Genomic DNA, 16,258 nt, shown 5'->3' on the forward strand with positions numbered 1-16,258 from the left:
AATTTCAATGTAAAATAATATTGGCTGTGTTCGGCATTGCAAGCAAATTTACATAACTGTTGATAGTTTAACATTTCTTCCGCAATCTAAGTCGGTTATGAACTACTGCGGTGCAAAACAGATTGCGCGGGATTGTTCGTGTCGGTAGGAATAGGGATAATAACCTCCTTTCGGCTCCCAGTAATACTATAAAAATATTTATTCAATTTTAGTTCTAATAGTCGTTTAGGATTTTCTTTCCGATAACCCCAGACGATCCCATACCCCGCTTAGTGACTATAGAATAATCTGTCTAATAGCTTATACTCCCGACAAATAATTATATGAAGACTATGTTATTCAATTTTGGGAACACTAAGATTGCTTGATCCTTTGCTGTTGAAAGCCAGTTTATGTAACAACTAGTCTTGATGGGATTCACAAATTTATCCCCGAGGGAAGAAAGCTGATATGTTTTCGGAAGGTATGGTACACATTGGTAACGGTATTATAATCTTCTATATCGGAAAAAATATTTATCCCGGACAAAAAAAATGAACGTTCGCCCCGGAGGCATCTCCGGTCTAAAACAACGTTTGTTCACTTTGGCTGATCCAACACGAGCCCGCCTAATGAAGCAGCATTTTTTATAGCGATACAATGTGCATTTCGCTCGATCAGGGCTTGCACAATCGGCCACTGCTAGGTAACATAGTTTGAAACAGTGGTTCTCAACCCTTTTTCTTCCGTGGCTCACTACCGTTGCGTAAATAATTCTGTGGCTCACAAACTTACTTATATCAGGAAAACTACAGAAAAATAAAAAATGAATGTTTCGTGAAGATAGACACTTCTACTTTATTATTGAAATAAGAATTACCACTCAGTTGCAAAAACACCATCATCATTAATTGCTACTACGATCAAAGTTTAACTAAATTATCAAATACTCAGCCATTTTTATTAGGCATATGGCTCACCCAAGAAGGTGCTGTCGCGCCAAAATATAAAATTTAAAACCAGTACTCACAGAAGCTCTTCCTTTCGTTGTCACATCTTTGAACGAATGTAAAATAGATTTACAAAAACAAACGCTAAAACATCTCTATGACGTCATAGTAAATTTACAAAAAAAGACCGAATAGGTGAAATTCTGGATTTTAAAATTACTTTTATTTTGAAATTTTGTTATTAAACTTCGACACTAAGTAGATTTTCTGTCATCTATTTCAAAAAGCGAATATTCATCGATCGTTACTAGGAAATATATATAGTACACATACAATATAATTTATTTCACAGATGTAACTTTTTATTTGCATTTTCATGATTCTGCAAATATTAGTTTTCTGCACTGCGACTTTTTCATCTCGTTGTTAGAGTGAAAAAAAATGGGTGAACGCCTGTAAGAAAATTTACGAAATGTGATGTGAAATTTTTGTCTACACGTTGCAGCTTAAATTAACTTTCTACGAACAGGGGTCAAGGTTATACAAGCCACCAAAGTACGATTCTCGGAAGACGAATCTGCTATCGAACGACCAGTGCGCGACCACCGATTTCAAGCCTCCAATAGTAGATGGTCGATCTGGTGGTCATAAGTAGTTGGGAAGACTACCGGTACAAGGGGGGGGGGGGGGGAAATTAGGTAAATATTCAATAAAATGAGCTAAGTAGTCTAAACAAAAAGGCTAAACCCATCACTCTGATCAATAAAGGTTTTTTTTTTTTGAAAACTTTCATACAACTGTTTCTTACTAGTTGGAAAAAATAAACATGACTTAGTCTGTAGAAATAAAAAAAACATGCACAAGACAAATAAATAATGAAAGAAAAACTAAATGTTGATACTTTTCCAAAATTCATGATCAACAACCTGCTGAATTGTTAGCCGTTGATCTTCATCATCGTGTGTCATTCTTATGAGCAAATCATTGGCCAAGTGAGGGTTAGGAATCAGTAAAGCACTTGGATCCATAGCTAATGTAAATTCTAAAAATTCTGAGATTTGCCCATGGTCAATCAATTTATTAGTCCACAATCTATACAAGATGTAACCCAAGGAAATAATATCATTTTTAAAGCTAGAATTATATATGAAAGAAATTGAAAAATAATTCTGAAAACAAATTTTCACATTTTGCATGTCAAGTGAAAACAGAATATCGGTTTCTAATATTCCATGAGTAGTATTATGTTTATGCAGATGTTGTAGACCACTAACTAACTGTTTTGCATGTACGAGAGCAAGTCTAGGATCAAAAGAAATTTTGTTTTTCTTTCTCTCTTTATAATAATCATCGAGAGTTTGCAACTGGCATCTTTCAGTAGCAACAAAAAGTCCACTTGTTTCCCTCAAACGACCACTAGCAATAACAGAGATTACGTTTGGATGAGGTGGAAGTTGCTGATAAGCTTTTAGTTTGTGAAAAAAGCCTTCAGTCCACGAAGAATACACCCATATTGCTAAAGGTTCTGTCACTGAATTTGGAAGTTTCCGTTGACCTTCGTAAACTGTAAAATTCAGACCCCCATAAACCACATTGGTTTTATACCACAAGATGCCATCAGTGAGTTGTATGCAATCTGGAAATGTCACATTTTAAAAATTAATTTGAACTATAATAAACCTTGTGGGTCAAATGACAATTTTAAGCAAGATCACGGTAAGTATAAAGTTCAAAACACTTTTAGTTTGGCACAATATGTCATAATATTTAGAAAAAATAGAAGAAATACGAATGCCAAGCACTAATACCTTCAGTTTGCAATGCCACTATATTTTGAAAATTAAAGCCATGCACTCATTGTTTTATGTTAAAAATGTAGTATCCGTATTAGGTGTTCAAATAAATCGAATGAGCGAATCAAATAATTGCGGTGTATGTGCAGGCACTTTGGAACCAATACTTAATTACGAAGAAAAGCTCAAACCCAACTAATTAACTGTCGGTAGACCAAATGACATAATACACTTTTTCACAGATTTGTTTTTGGTGGTGCACGAACATTTACGGTAATACGCAAATTCATGAATTAAACTTTACTGAATTCAAATTTTTTCAAATTATACAATGAAACTCTTGACCGATAGAGTTTTTTGAGTCAAATTCGAATGCAAAAAAAGTTAATATGCTTCAATACAAGGAATGTTGAAATAAACCTTTCTTACTTTTTGAGTTCAGAGCTGCCTTTCTATTCTTTTCTTTGGCTTCAAGATATTTTGCAAAGTGGAAATTGTTAACAAGCTTTGATAATGAAGTTGCAACTTGTGAAGAATGACTGAAATTAGATTGATTAGTTTTTGTAGGAAAAGTTATTTGATTGTTAATAAGTTTTAATAACCTATTGCTACGGTTCATCCTTGCATGATAACAGCCATGTTACATATGCCAACGAGAATATATATTCATAACAACATGCTTAATCAAGGATAAGTGTGACCAGGATTCTCATTTTAAATTCATGTTTATTTTAGATTTGGTATTGCCTCGTTCGAAAAAATACTTCTGCACTGGGAACTATTCTTGGTAAATCTATAATATATTGTTCACGAAAAATATCTGTGAGACAGCCACAATTTGTGAAACAATTACAGAACATGGCTGGCTCAATAGACAAGGGTTCTATTTGCTACCGCGAAAATAAAATATGGGTCGATTTCCTACGACCTATATATATCCTTGTTTGATAATTCGCACGCTAGAAACCAAGTTTATTGGAATGTGTAAATAGGAACATTCGAGTAGAACGAACGAATTGCTGATTTCTCAATGCTGTATAGGGGTCATGTAACATGTAACCACCGGTCGTTCATGGCTTCCTCCACTATAAAGCCCATGCATCTGCAACAAATAAATGGTTAACTAATCCCATACCCGACATGGACTGCTGACTGAACGAGAGGCAGTGGTATGCCATATGATTAAGCCGTTTATCGACATACCTCTCCCCCGTGATAAAAATTATAACTCAGCCTTTTTGCAAAAGCAAGTTGGGAACATTTATGAAGGGAGACTACAAATGAGTAATATTCAAATAATACAGCAAAATAAATACACAAACCTTTTAGTTTTCTTTTTTGTTGGCAAATCTGATTTGAAAGTTCCATTTTTAAAATGTGGAAGCAAAAGTTCGTCATGGATGCTTGTTTGAGACCTGCCAGGTGCAATTTCTTCCTGTAGATCTCGGAATAGTAAACCTGAACAGAAAGTTTTCTTTGATAAGTGTTTAATTTCAGTTAGCAATAGGGCAATATCTCAAAAACCCCTTACTATAAGAAAACGTTTCCAAACATAAAAAAAAATAATATAACTGAAAGGTTGGGAACCACAGCTATAAGTTATTGAGGGAAAAATGAAATGGAAAAAATATAGCAAATTTCACGACGCGCAGATTAGAAATAGCAGTTAAATTACAATGTATATGTCAATGACCCGATGCCCAGCACATCTAGTTGACCAACTATCAAAATACCCATGTATTTACATTTCAATCAATTTTGCTTACCGTTTACATTCGATGGAGCCATGTATTTATGAGAGAGAACCTCGTTTATTATTGGACGTTTACGAGGAAAAAACTGCAGCATCCATTCCAGTAAATCTTTTGCAACTTCTGCATCTGGAACTAAAAGTCCATCCAGGTTCAGGTTTTTATGGTTTTTCATGAAATGATTCCATAGATCCTTTTCGTCACCAAAGGGATGTTTACCGTTACTCCATACATAGTAAACAATGACAGCCAGTGAATATATGTCAGTTTTTTGAGAAGTTGGAAATCCAGGCACAAATGATTCAGGGGGTCTGTAACCGTCAGTACCGAGACCTTTTCTGGTGTAAACTGTTTGTGTCTTGGACTCGATGACTTCACTTATGCCAAAATCACCTATTTTGACAACTTTTTGATCCAAGGATAAAAACACATTATCAGGCTTAAGATCTTTGTGCACCACAAGTTTATCATGAATGTATAAAATTCCAGCAAATAACTGTTTTGCAAAATCAAGTGCAAGTTCGGGATCAAATTGGATTTCGGCTTTCTTTCGATTTTCCACAAAACCTCTCAAGTTATCTTGGTTACATTTGTCCATTGCAATGTACATATATTTCATTGGACCTTGTTGGTATTCGTCTGAATGAATCACAGAGACTACATGAGTGTGAGGGTTCAGAAGGTAAAGAATTTTTGCCTCTTCCACACTTTGTTTGTTGTATTGAACAAATTTTATTGCAATCGGACGAGTTCCATAAGTTGCACTTGATATTTGTCCTTCATATACGTCACCATGGTTTGAAATTTTCTTGTTCCGAAACATTAAAATAGTTTCGGATAGATTGATCGATTCTGTAAAGTGAGAATAAATATAGAAAATCAAAATGTTTCAATGTATTTATGATATAAAATAAGTTAATGCCAGAAAGGCGAACCAGTTAAAATTTGAGAGATTAAAAATATTTTCAGATGCTGGCTACTCTTTAACCTCACTAACCAAGTAGCTGGAAGCAATACTGATCAAGAGGTTGCTGGTTTAAAAGAAAACACGACAATCAACATAAATTAAAATACAGGACATAGAGGCTCGGTGGTGTAGTGCATTGTGCTAATCGTTAGGAATATGTTTGCCCCCGCATCCATGATTCCCCTGCGGGGGTTTGAATTCCGTTGGGGATAATTATGTACGAGAAGATTGCTGGACTCTTAGCCGCAGTGGTTGGTTCAAGTAAACGCTGGTCGGTTACCAGGTTACCCATTTCTCCTCCATCAAGTCCATGCATTTGAAATTAAATATTTGACTACTAATCCCATGCCCATCATGGGCTGGTAACCGGACGAGAGGCTGTTGTTGGCCACATGATTAATTCGTCTTATTAACTTTCGTTTCCCGGGGGTAAATGTGTAAATTTTGAACAAACCAACCTTCACTATCTTTGGCTTCAGATTCTTTGTTTTCCTCCATTTTCAGATTTCTCTTGAGATTTGTTAATTCTACAGTTTGGTCAGTTCATGCCAAGATAAATTAAACCAAACTATTGAATGAAAATACGTTGAATGAAACAATCAAACCAAAACCTAAAACATCATTAGCCGTATTTGAGAATAAGAAATAAATATATAGGATTCATTCCTTAGAATCGAATTGAGATATAGGCAGTGCTATACATATTCCCAACGGGCTCTATTCATTAACTTTTTTTCTTCCTTTTATAACTTCCTTCCCCCCTATAAAGCTCTGATTAATTATTCCTTGTTCTATGCTATAACTCAAAACGCTGAACCTAAATATTTTCTTATAAAAGCTTACTTGCAACATACTGTATGCATTTTTTGATTATTTATGTCGAAACTTCATAAATTGATGCCTGGTTGTATAGTTCCTTATTGGGAGCAAAAATTAAAAAAATATCTTCCAAAAGTATTATTCCTCACCTATAATTTTGACGGTAAAACGATAGAACAGTTATAACGGTAGAATTTTTAGGGAAAACGCTTCGCATTCGTTATTGTATGTTTGAATGGTTTATCAAGGCTTTGGATGAAATCTAAGATGCCAAAATTAACTGTTAACTGAACTAAGACCATTTTTCAAACTCATTATAGAACTAAAATGAGGAAAATTGGAATAAAATCATGGCCTAACCCTAACCTGGTACACGTACTACGTTCTGGTGTCTACTATCTTGGTTCACATACTTCGATAGTACCTAAACGTTTCATCTTAATTAATGCGCCCAAATTCCTTTTCAATATCGAGTCTCGATGCAAATAGAGAGACAATCAACGCAAATTCATCGCCAACGCTCAGCAAAGCAATAGCTTCTCGCGTTCTCAAAGTTATGGCCTCAAAGTTCTATTCTATTTTTAACGTGGAAACTATATATTGCAAATAACTAGCTACTCTTAAAAGCGACTCCGCAAAAATAATTAGAATATATTTTAGATTTTTCTGAAATTGAAGTCAATTGTAAAAGTGCGACACGTTCGACAAATTCACCTTGAAAAATTCATAGATTTACGGGGTGTCCACGAAGTATTAATTAAAATATTTCAAGTTTGAAAAGGTATTTATCGATACCATACGAACTTGTTCGACCGCTACAAGTTTATTAAACGAAGTGAAAAGCTTGGATAAACACTGATTAAACAAACGAGGTTCAGATATATTAAGAAAAGACCTCATAATGAAATTAAAAAGGGAATTTTCGGACACCATGTATAATATGATAGACCGCAAGATTTTGAATTTTGGAAAAGACTTGTAAACTGTATTTTTTTCCTGGTGACTTACTTTACTACATCCTAAATATTTCCAACTACTTCTGATTATCATAATTGTAAGCACCGATGTGACGCTCACTATTCCACACTATATTTTTACCGGCAATACATTATGAGTTATGAAAGGATTTACGTGCGACCCTAAATACGCGGCTCTGTAGCTGCCAGCGATTGAATGACCTATTTTGGAAAGGAGGTTGTAACTCGATCGTCTAGTCAGAATTAATTAGTGAATTTACTGTGATTTTAGTGTGATATCGATACTAGAATACCGAGTAATGGTTGTGTTCCAGAAGAGCGCAGGACAACGATGCTCCGTTTACACCATTGATATCCTAATCGAGCATAATTTTGTAGTCGTTGGTCTTCAAATTTATCCCGGAACAAGACCGCACTATCTGATGAAAATTACTGGTATATACAATGTTTCAATACATCGTACCGATTGTTTGTAGAGCGCTATTGTGTTTACAAAAAAACACGGCGTCTTTTTGTTACGGATATTGTTTTTAGCGAAGACGTAGAACGCTTTATTAGAAAAGTGCAATGCTATACTAGAGCCCTGGCTGTATTAAACTGACAAGCCCATCTGCCTGTCTGATGTAGGGTTTAGTTTTTTATTCATCGATTCAAAACAAAACATCTTGTTTTAAATCAAGTTTTTAAAGACAATTTTACTTCGAGTTCCACTCTTTTCACGGAGCTTTATCGCCAATTTAGTACCCACACCAAAGTAGCTGGATTTTAACAAGTATGTTTATCCGAGATATCAGGGAGACGCCTTAAGCAAAAAATACAAATAAAATCATGAAACATAGCTCACGGGCATACTACAATCCAAAAACAGTTGGATCAGGCACATCGCATAAAGTCGGCGTAAATAGTTCAAATACAACAATGGAGTACACACATAGATCGACGGCAACCTAGGTAGGTTTAAATCAGGGCCGGATTTAGACGACAAAGCTATGCTAATTGTGAGGCCTTTCTGAAATGGACGTATTGTCGGCCATAGGCCTCGGAAAGATTCTTCCTATACTTTATCATTGCAAGTTTTCAAAGCTGTCTTCGAGATTGTTTTGGGGAACTGGCGCTTACAAACTGACAAATGTTACATAACAAGTGCGTTTTTAATTGGGTGAATTACTAAATTTTAGCTACAGGCATAAATCATCATGGTTCCAGAAAACCCGACATCATAATACTCGTTTTTAGTGAGAACTGGCATAGTAAAAATTATATATAATATTGCGTTTCAATAAAAATACATTATTACAGATTAAATTAGTACACTTTGTTTTTAAGGTTGAAGGGATAGTCATATACTGGCATAATGCTCCCGAATAGCGAATCTCGATGCCAACTGAGGGGATGGCTAGTTTTATTTAAACAACTCACACTAATCGCATATATTCGACATATCTTTGGATTCGCGTTTCCGAAAGTTACGATTCCATTTCGAAGTGATATATTATTCTCAACGTAGAAACTACGTAACGCAAATAAATAGCTAATTTTATAAAGAGACTCAACACATAAATTGTCAAGAATATTTTTAAAATTTTTCTGAAATGGAGGTCTATGGTGGCCCATCGTTGTCACGCGTAAAATTGGAAAAAAAATTCAAAAATAATATAAAAAACTGAAAATAAAAGTAAAACAAAAAAAATAGTGGTAAAAAAACATAAAAAAATAAAACAAAAATGAAAAAAAAATAAAAATGTAATAAAAAAATTAAAAATAAAAACGAAAAAAAATAAAAACGAAATAAAAAAAAGTAAAAAAAAAGTAAAAAAAATTTGAAATAAAAGAAAATAAAAAGGTTGACAACGATGGTCCGGCTCGTGGCCCATCGTTGTCACGCGTTTTTACTTTGAGAAAATTTGCTGCTGCTTGGGACCAACGTTGTCAGGAATAATCCTACGCGCACAAACGGTGTTCCATGGGGTTCTAACTCACTTCGAATTTCTTTGAGCAATATTCAATATGAAAATCTTTTATAAATTCTCCATGCTACAAGTTCAACTACAAGTAATATAATTATAATAATGATAAGAGAATATAGAATTGAATACAAAAATTCGGAAAATTTGTTTTTACGTGTAGAAGGTAATTGAATTGGATTATGCTGCTTAACTGCTAGGTTGTCCGGACACACGTGCGATGCCGGTACCATCTGACCAAAGGTGTTATAGTCGCTTTGCGCCCGACCGTATCGATGAAACGAATGGGAGATACGGATAGTCTAGTACAGGGCTACTCAACTGGCGGACCGCAGTCCGAATCCGGACCTTTCGGATATTCGATTCGGACCGCGTATAATTCTTTATTTTGGATCATTAGCCCCACTTTTGAAATTTCTTTTTATAAAATCACTTTTATAGATTTAAAAATATATATGAAAAGGACAATGACGCCATACCAAACAATCTTGACAATCTTATCATTAGTCAGCCGAGGAATTAAGGATGCCGAAATATAATTTCTGGGAAGTCCGGACCCAAATATGTTTAAAGTTTTGTATGCGGACCTTCGGTAAAAATAGTTGAGTAGCCCTGGTCTAGTAGAATATAGACTACTGAAACACTCTCTGCGCCTGCCTCATACCGTGCAGCCATAACATACCGATCCAGACTAATGATCCATCCCTTGATTCACTATATTCTACAAGACTATCCGTATCTCCCATTCGTTTCATGAGTGATTGCATGGGTACCGTTACGGTCAGACGCAAAGCGACTATAACCCCTTTGGTCAGACGGTAGCGGCATCGCACGAGTGTCCGGACAACTGAGCAGTTAAGCAGCATTCTCTAATTCAATTACCTTCTACACGTAAAAACAAATTTTCCGAATTTTCGTATTCAATTCTATATTCTTTTAACATTATTATAAATATATTACTTCTGGTTGAATTGTAGCATGGAAAATTTATATAACATTCTCATATTTAATTTATTGGATATTGCTCAAGAAAATCAGTAGTGAGTTAGAAACCCAGGGAACACATTTGTGCGCGTAGGATTATTTCTGACAACGTTGGTCCCAAGCAGCAGCAAATTTTCTCAAATTCAAAACGCGTGACAACGATGGGCCACGAGGTGGACCATCGTTGTCAACCTTTTTATTTTCTTTTTCTTCGAGTTTTTTTTTTTTTTTTTAATTTTTCTTTTGCATTTTTTTATTTCGTTTTTATTTTATTTTCTTATTTATTTTATTTTTTTAAGTTTTTTTTTTTCATTTTTGTTTTAAATTTTTTTTTTCATGTTTTTTCACCCCTATTTTTTTTTATTTTGCTTCTATTTTCAGTGTTTTTTGTTTTTTTTTTCAAATTTACGCGTGACAACGATGAGCCACCATAGAGGTCAATTCTAAAAGAGCTAATTACATTCGACAAAACTCAACTTAAACAGTCTTATTTTTATATAACATGATGTTCGACAGCAATACATTTTGTTAGGACTACACTGTATTTTTTTCCGGATATGTTACTTCACTAAATCTTACTATTTCCCACCACTTCTGATTTCTACAATATAAGCAGCGATATCACGAGTGTTTACTCCACACTGTGTTTCCTGAGGATGATTGTTTATGCGTTATGAAAGGAATTACATACGAACCTTAAAACATGGCTCAGCTTTCAATGTTTGAATACACCATATCGAAGAGGGGGGTCGTAACTCGACCTTCCGTGCAAAATAAATTGTTAAATTTACTGTGATTGTAGTGTGATATCAATGCCAGGATACCAAGTAATAGGTATTTTCCAGGAAAGATTTGATGCGCAGGACAACGATGCCTTATATACAGCATTCATACCCTAATCGAAAATAATTTTTGAGTTGTTTGGCCTTTAAAAGTTTATTCCGGTACAAGACCGCACTATTTGATGAAAATTATTGGTCGGTACAAACAATGTTTCAAAACCTCGTAACGATCGTTTGTAGAGCGCTATTGTGTATTAAATTAACACGGCGTTCTTTTGTTATGGGTATTGTTTTTAGCGCTCCTTGAGAAAAGTATACTGTTATATTAGAGCCCTCCCTATTTTAAATTTACAAGCCCATCTGCCTGTCTTATATAGAATTTCGTTTTTGTATTAATTTAAAACAAAATAGCCTGTATCAGGTTTTTCTGTATCTTTTGTATTTTTTATTGAAACGCCCCTTACATCGCAAGGACACTATGCTATGATGTTGCGTTGTGGCAGCCGCACACGTTGCCGGTATAATACTTTGAAAAATCTAAGAAAATTTTACTTCGATTTTTCCATTTCACCTAGTTTTATCGCTAATTTAGTACCTAAACCAAAGTCACAAAATTTTAACCGGAATGTATATCCGAGATATCAGGAAGACGCTTCGGTGCTCCCGAAGTATGCGAACCAAGATAGCGGACATCGGAACGTAACATGGGTAACAGATTAGGGTTAGGCGATAATTTTTTTCCAATTTACCTTATTTTAGTCCTATTATCAGTTCAAAGACTAGCCAAGAGCCTCCCGTAGTATTTATACCTAAAATTATGGCCTAACCCTAACCTAGTACACATATTACATTCCGATGTCCGCCATCTTGGTTCGCATACTTCGGGAGCCCCGACGCTTCAATTGTAAAAGGCCAGAAAAATAGCTAACGAGCCAACTACAATCCTAAAGCAGCTGGATCAGGAACCCACCCACCGCCTAAATCTAGCATAACAAGTGCGAATATAATAATGGATAATATATATTCGGCGGAAACCTACGTAAGTTCGAATAAGGGCCGGATTTAGACGATGAGACCCCTAGTAAACTATGCTTATTGTGAGTTCCGTCTGTGTTTCCCCAAACCCTGAAAGATTCTTTCTATACTTTATCATTGCAGATATTTGGTTTTACTATTCGCCCTTTTCTATTTTCGAAATGATACGTCAGTATAAATGTGGTACATACTATATTTCTCGTGTTTATACTCAACCTATATCTGCTTTGGTGCCCCAGTAGTATGTGCACCAAGAGGCCCACAACCTGAACATATTATGTGTATTAGGTTAGGACAGCCAGAAATTTACTGCAGCGGGTCGCAAACGTATTTGCGAAACTGAACTATCAGCCAAGTTGAGATTTACGTTAGAAGTTACATAACAAATAAAAAGCAAGTTTATTCACATAACATTGATCGAGTCCTTATTACTGGTTGCTGAGTAGGGCTGGGCATATAGTCGAATATTCAACTATTAGAATAGCAATTTACTATTCGAAAATTTGGAAACAGGTGACGCGACAGGTCACTTGCGCGTCGCTTAATCGAACTTGCGGATTTCCGACGAAAACACACGAAATTGCACACGCTTCGATAGATACCTAAGTGGTGTTTCTCGCAGTTCGAACAACGAGGAATAATTTTTTTTTTAGTAGATGTCAATGGTGGAAATTTAAATTTTTTAAATTGAAAAGCGGCAATACAAAATCCTAAAAATAAAACGGAGAACACCATAAGTTTAGTTTTATGATGGTTCGCGACCGATTAAAAATGCTTTTTTTGACATTGCAAATCAAGAAACTATAACACATTCTCGAGATCTTTTGTACAAATCCCCTACCAATAATGCAAAAGTGTAAAAAGCACCCTCGCTAAGTTTTAAAAAACACAATTAGTAAATATTCAGTTGCGTTTGGGGTTAGGAATGATTTGAAAATTTTAATTTCCATCGCAATCTGCATCCCAACCTTAACTGAATATTTACTATTTATTTTATTTTGAGCGGTGGTGTGGGTATTTTTTGGCGGGAGATTTTTACAAAATATCCCACTCTGGTTAGTGAGCCAAAATACTCTCGACACTGCAGTTCTACTTCAACTTCAACAACCCCTGCATTACTATGCGCCTACAGAGACGTCAGAATAATTGAGCAAGACCAAGTAGTTAGTCTCGCAAAATTAACTATTACGGCAATGCGCATACAACAGCTCACATTGGTAAATACGAGGCAGCAAAACGACAAAATTACTACTAACTATTCGAACTCAAAAACTATTCGAATTTGAAATATGAAATAAAAGTACACGTAAATTTCTTGACGTATAACACTGCTCTCTTTCCACCGCAATCTCTCCCCTGACTTCATCTCACATGAACACCTGTGACCAAACTTACAACATAAATCGAAATCGTGAACTTAACGTGATCGGAATAGAATCAGGAAGGCGCGTTCAAATATCACATTAAATTTGTAAATCCTCAAACATATTTTTTATTGGCATATCTGTAATATATTCTGTTCCGTACTATCTGATAAAATAATTTGTCAAACTTACCTACGTCCAACTCAAAGCAGACAAAATATAAGCAGAAAAGAACTAAATTCTGGTAATAGCATATTTATAAAAAATAGAAACACATCGAAATATTTATACGCGTTATACGCAATGTTCTCAATAGTACGAATCGAGCAGTAGGGTCACTCACCGCCCTATTTGGTAAAACTGGAATTTCACGACGCGCGAAACTGAATATCAAAAGCTGTTTATTGGACACGTAGTGGACATAACGATCGTTTCAATATTATGTTGTTCTTGTTGTTTGACACAGAATAACACACCTAGTGGAAATATTAAAAATCCGCTTTTCTCTTCGAATACTGGACCAATTGCTTTGAAATTTTCAGTGGTTGAAGATAAAATTTTTCCCCAGAAGGCTATTACTTTTATTCATTTTAAATATTTCTGTTAGCTCTGTGAGATTTGTTTTTGTTTGCTATGACGTCATTTAATGTTCTGCGGACACCGGACGCCATTTTGTGCCCTACTGTACTGCTTCACTTGGTGTGAATATATTTGTAGACTGTGATCTGACGGTACGGTAAACCGTACTGTACTGCAAACAGACGTGTCCATATATTTGGGCGTAGCGCTCTTGTTCGTTATGACAATCAAAATGTAGCAATCATCACATTTTAACATAGTTCGAAACATACTGTAAAAACTGCACACCAAGAATGCATTGGAAAACGGCTAAAACCAGCTAAAGTGATACACGGTGGAAATTATCTTGCCATACCAATTTTATTTAATGAGCTCTATCGTGCAACAGTATTCACATATCATATCTATTTCACGTCGTCCAAAGATTAGACAATGTAAATGCAGAGCCTCTTCCTTCCCCCTAGTATAATTTGTATAGGCCTTACTAGTTTACTCAGCAATAATAGTTATACAATGTCGTTAGACTTATATCTATCGAAAAGCATCATAAGGGAACTTCATGATGAAAAATATGTCTTCAAACTGAATGAATATTTATCGCTGTATCTATGGTATCTGTATGGAAATTCTTAGATGTGAATGCCATGAATCGGGAGGAATTGAAGCAATTGTGCCTGCAATAAGGCGAACGCGACAGATTCGTTGTAAATTGAATGCCGTTAATTCAGTATTGATTAAAAGAGCAGCAAAATGAAATGTAAATCCCCACACAACATATATTTCAACACAAAAATTTTGGAATTCCGTTACAATTTTGGTTCTCTTTCACGTGGCTAAATTTGAATATGGATTCGTCAGAATTGCCAATAAACGGGAATATGAACATGTTTAAACATCAAAAATTTGTTTAAATATCAAATCGATTTACGTATAAACAAAAGAGGTTATATCCCAATGATTTTATTTTTAAACGCAACAATATGTCTTGTTATGCAACGAAATTGTCTCATCCTATGTTCAATATGACACCTATCAGGCACGCAGAAATTGTCGTTTCACCAAATTAAACCTCAGTCCACGAATTTCGTTGAATCGAAGTCTGTACTATTCATAGGAACGCCCACAAGATTTCATTTACCTCCATCAGATTTTGAGAACAATGTCCATCTTAGAAAGCGCCTATTAATTGTAATTTGCCTCTAAGTATTGGCACAGAAAATATTGGTGTTACCCGCTGAGCGTCTCCCTCTGAACTTCTTTGCCGCTCAACTAGCAATATTCTATTGCAGCGGGAAGCATGCTGAACCTAACTTCTGCAGAAATGTTAGCATTTGCAAGCATGAACTGAGGCTATATGAATACACTTAATCAGTGTTCACCACATAAAACCTAACATAAATAAAAATGTTATCAAATTCCGTCATTTTACTTCATTGGAAAATATTCCGCAGTCAATACACTGGAGCTCAATAAAATTTTACTGGAATATTTTGACAACGTATACGTTTTATTGCTCTGATAACGCCCGATGTTACAGTGAAGTCGAGCTTCTAGAAATACTTATTGAAACTATCGAGCATTCGGGTAATATATGTACATTGTTCATGAATCGATAAAGTTTAAGGGACACCCTTAGGGTTCTCCGCAAGAAGCGACACAAAAATTTAAACTTGAGAAATATACTAAGTAGACACAGTCTCAGAGTCTACACAGGGTGACCGCCACTAAACCGGAAACAATTTTGTTTCAAGCACTCAATATTAAAAATAGGGCTCGGCAGGTACATACAATATAATACAGGATTGAATGCGTCATTTGGTTATACCTCATTGGATGATTATATTTGTCGCGATTAGACAATAATAATAGCCACGATGTTGTTGCTTTATTCGAGATTGGCAATTTTAGCGTCCAGATATGGCTAGAAGAAAGTCTGGCGAAGTACCGCAGTCTCATTTTAATTTGCAAAGTATCTGCTTGTGTTACATTTAACGATATACATTTCTAGATATTACATTCATGTTGCATAAAGCATCATGTCAAAAGATAAAGGGTTTCTTCTTCATCTAATGTTGTAAATTCCTGGTTGACCGTTACATAACAAGGAAATATTATTAGTATCTCAGACTATTGTCTGTTTGAGTGCTTCATGAAATGACGAACGAATGAATCGCCAAAATAAATCTGTCCCATCTGACTGAAGAAATTATAACACATTTTTAGGATCTTTCTACAAATCCCCACCAATATCACAATGAGAAACCAATGTGAATTTTCAGCGTAATCTAAACAAGCCATTTTTGTATTTTTAAAA

General features: G+C 35.2%; 1 protein-coding gene across 1 annotated transcript; it reads right to left on the reverse strand.

Moving 5' to 3' along the window:
* Positions 1 to 1,816: 1,816 nt before the first annotated feature.
* LOC120340067 (uncharacterized) lies at positions 1,817 to 6,026 on the reverse strand. Its single transcript, XM_078116109.1, has 6 exons — positions 5,899 to 6,026; positions 4,489 to 5,325; positions 4,045 to 4,180; positions 3,152 to 3,261; positions 2,208 to 2,565; positions 1,817 to 2,063 (listed from the first exon to the last, which is right to left on the reverse strand). The coding sequence occupies exons 1-6, from the start codon at positions 5,936 to 5,938 to the stop codon at positions 1,817 to 1,819; spliced, it is 1,728 nt and encodes a 575-aa protein (XP_077972235.1). The 5' UTR covers positions 5,939 to 6,026.
* Between the last annotated feature and the right edge of the window lie 10,232 nt (positions 6,027 to 16,258).

This window comes from Styela clava, chromosome 9, assembly GCF_964204865.1.
Source record: "Styela clava chromosome 9, kaStyClav1.hap1.2, whole genome shotgun sequence".
Classification (NCBI taxonomy): domain Eukaryota; kingdom Metazoa; phylum Chordata; class Ascidiacea; order Stolidobranchia; family Styelidae; genus Styela; species Styela clava.

Excerpts from the sequence above, each read along its gene's own strand:
- LOC120340067 (XM_078116109.1), bottom strand. The coding sequence starts at position 5,938 with ATGGAGGAAAACAAAGAATCTGAAGCCAAAGATAGTGAAG. Across the intron at positions 4,181-4,488 it reads GGCTCCATCGAATGTAAACG|GTTTACTATTCCGAGATCTA; the intron begins GTAAGCAAAATT and ends CTTTCTGTTCAG. Across the intron at positions 3,262-4,044 it reads ACAAAAAAGAAAACTAAAAG|TCATTCTTCACAAGTTGCAA; the intron begins GTTTGTGTATTT and ends ATCTAATTTCAG.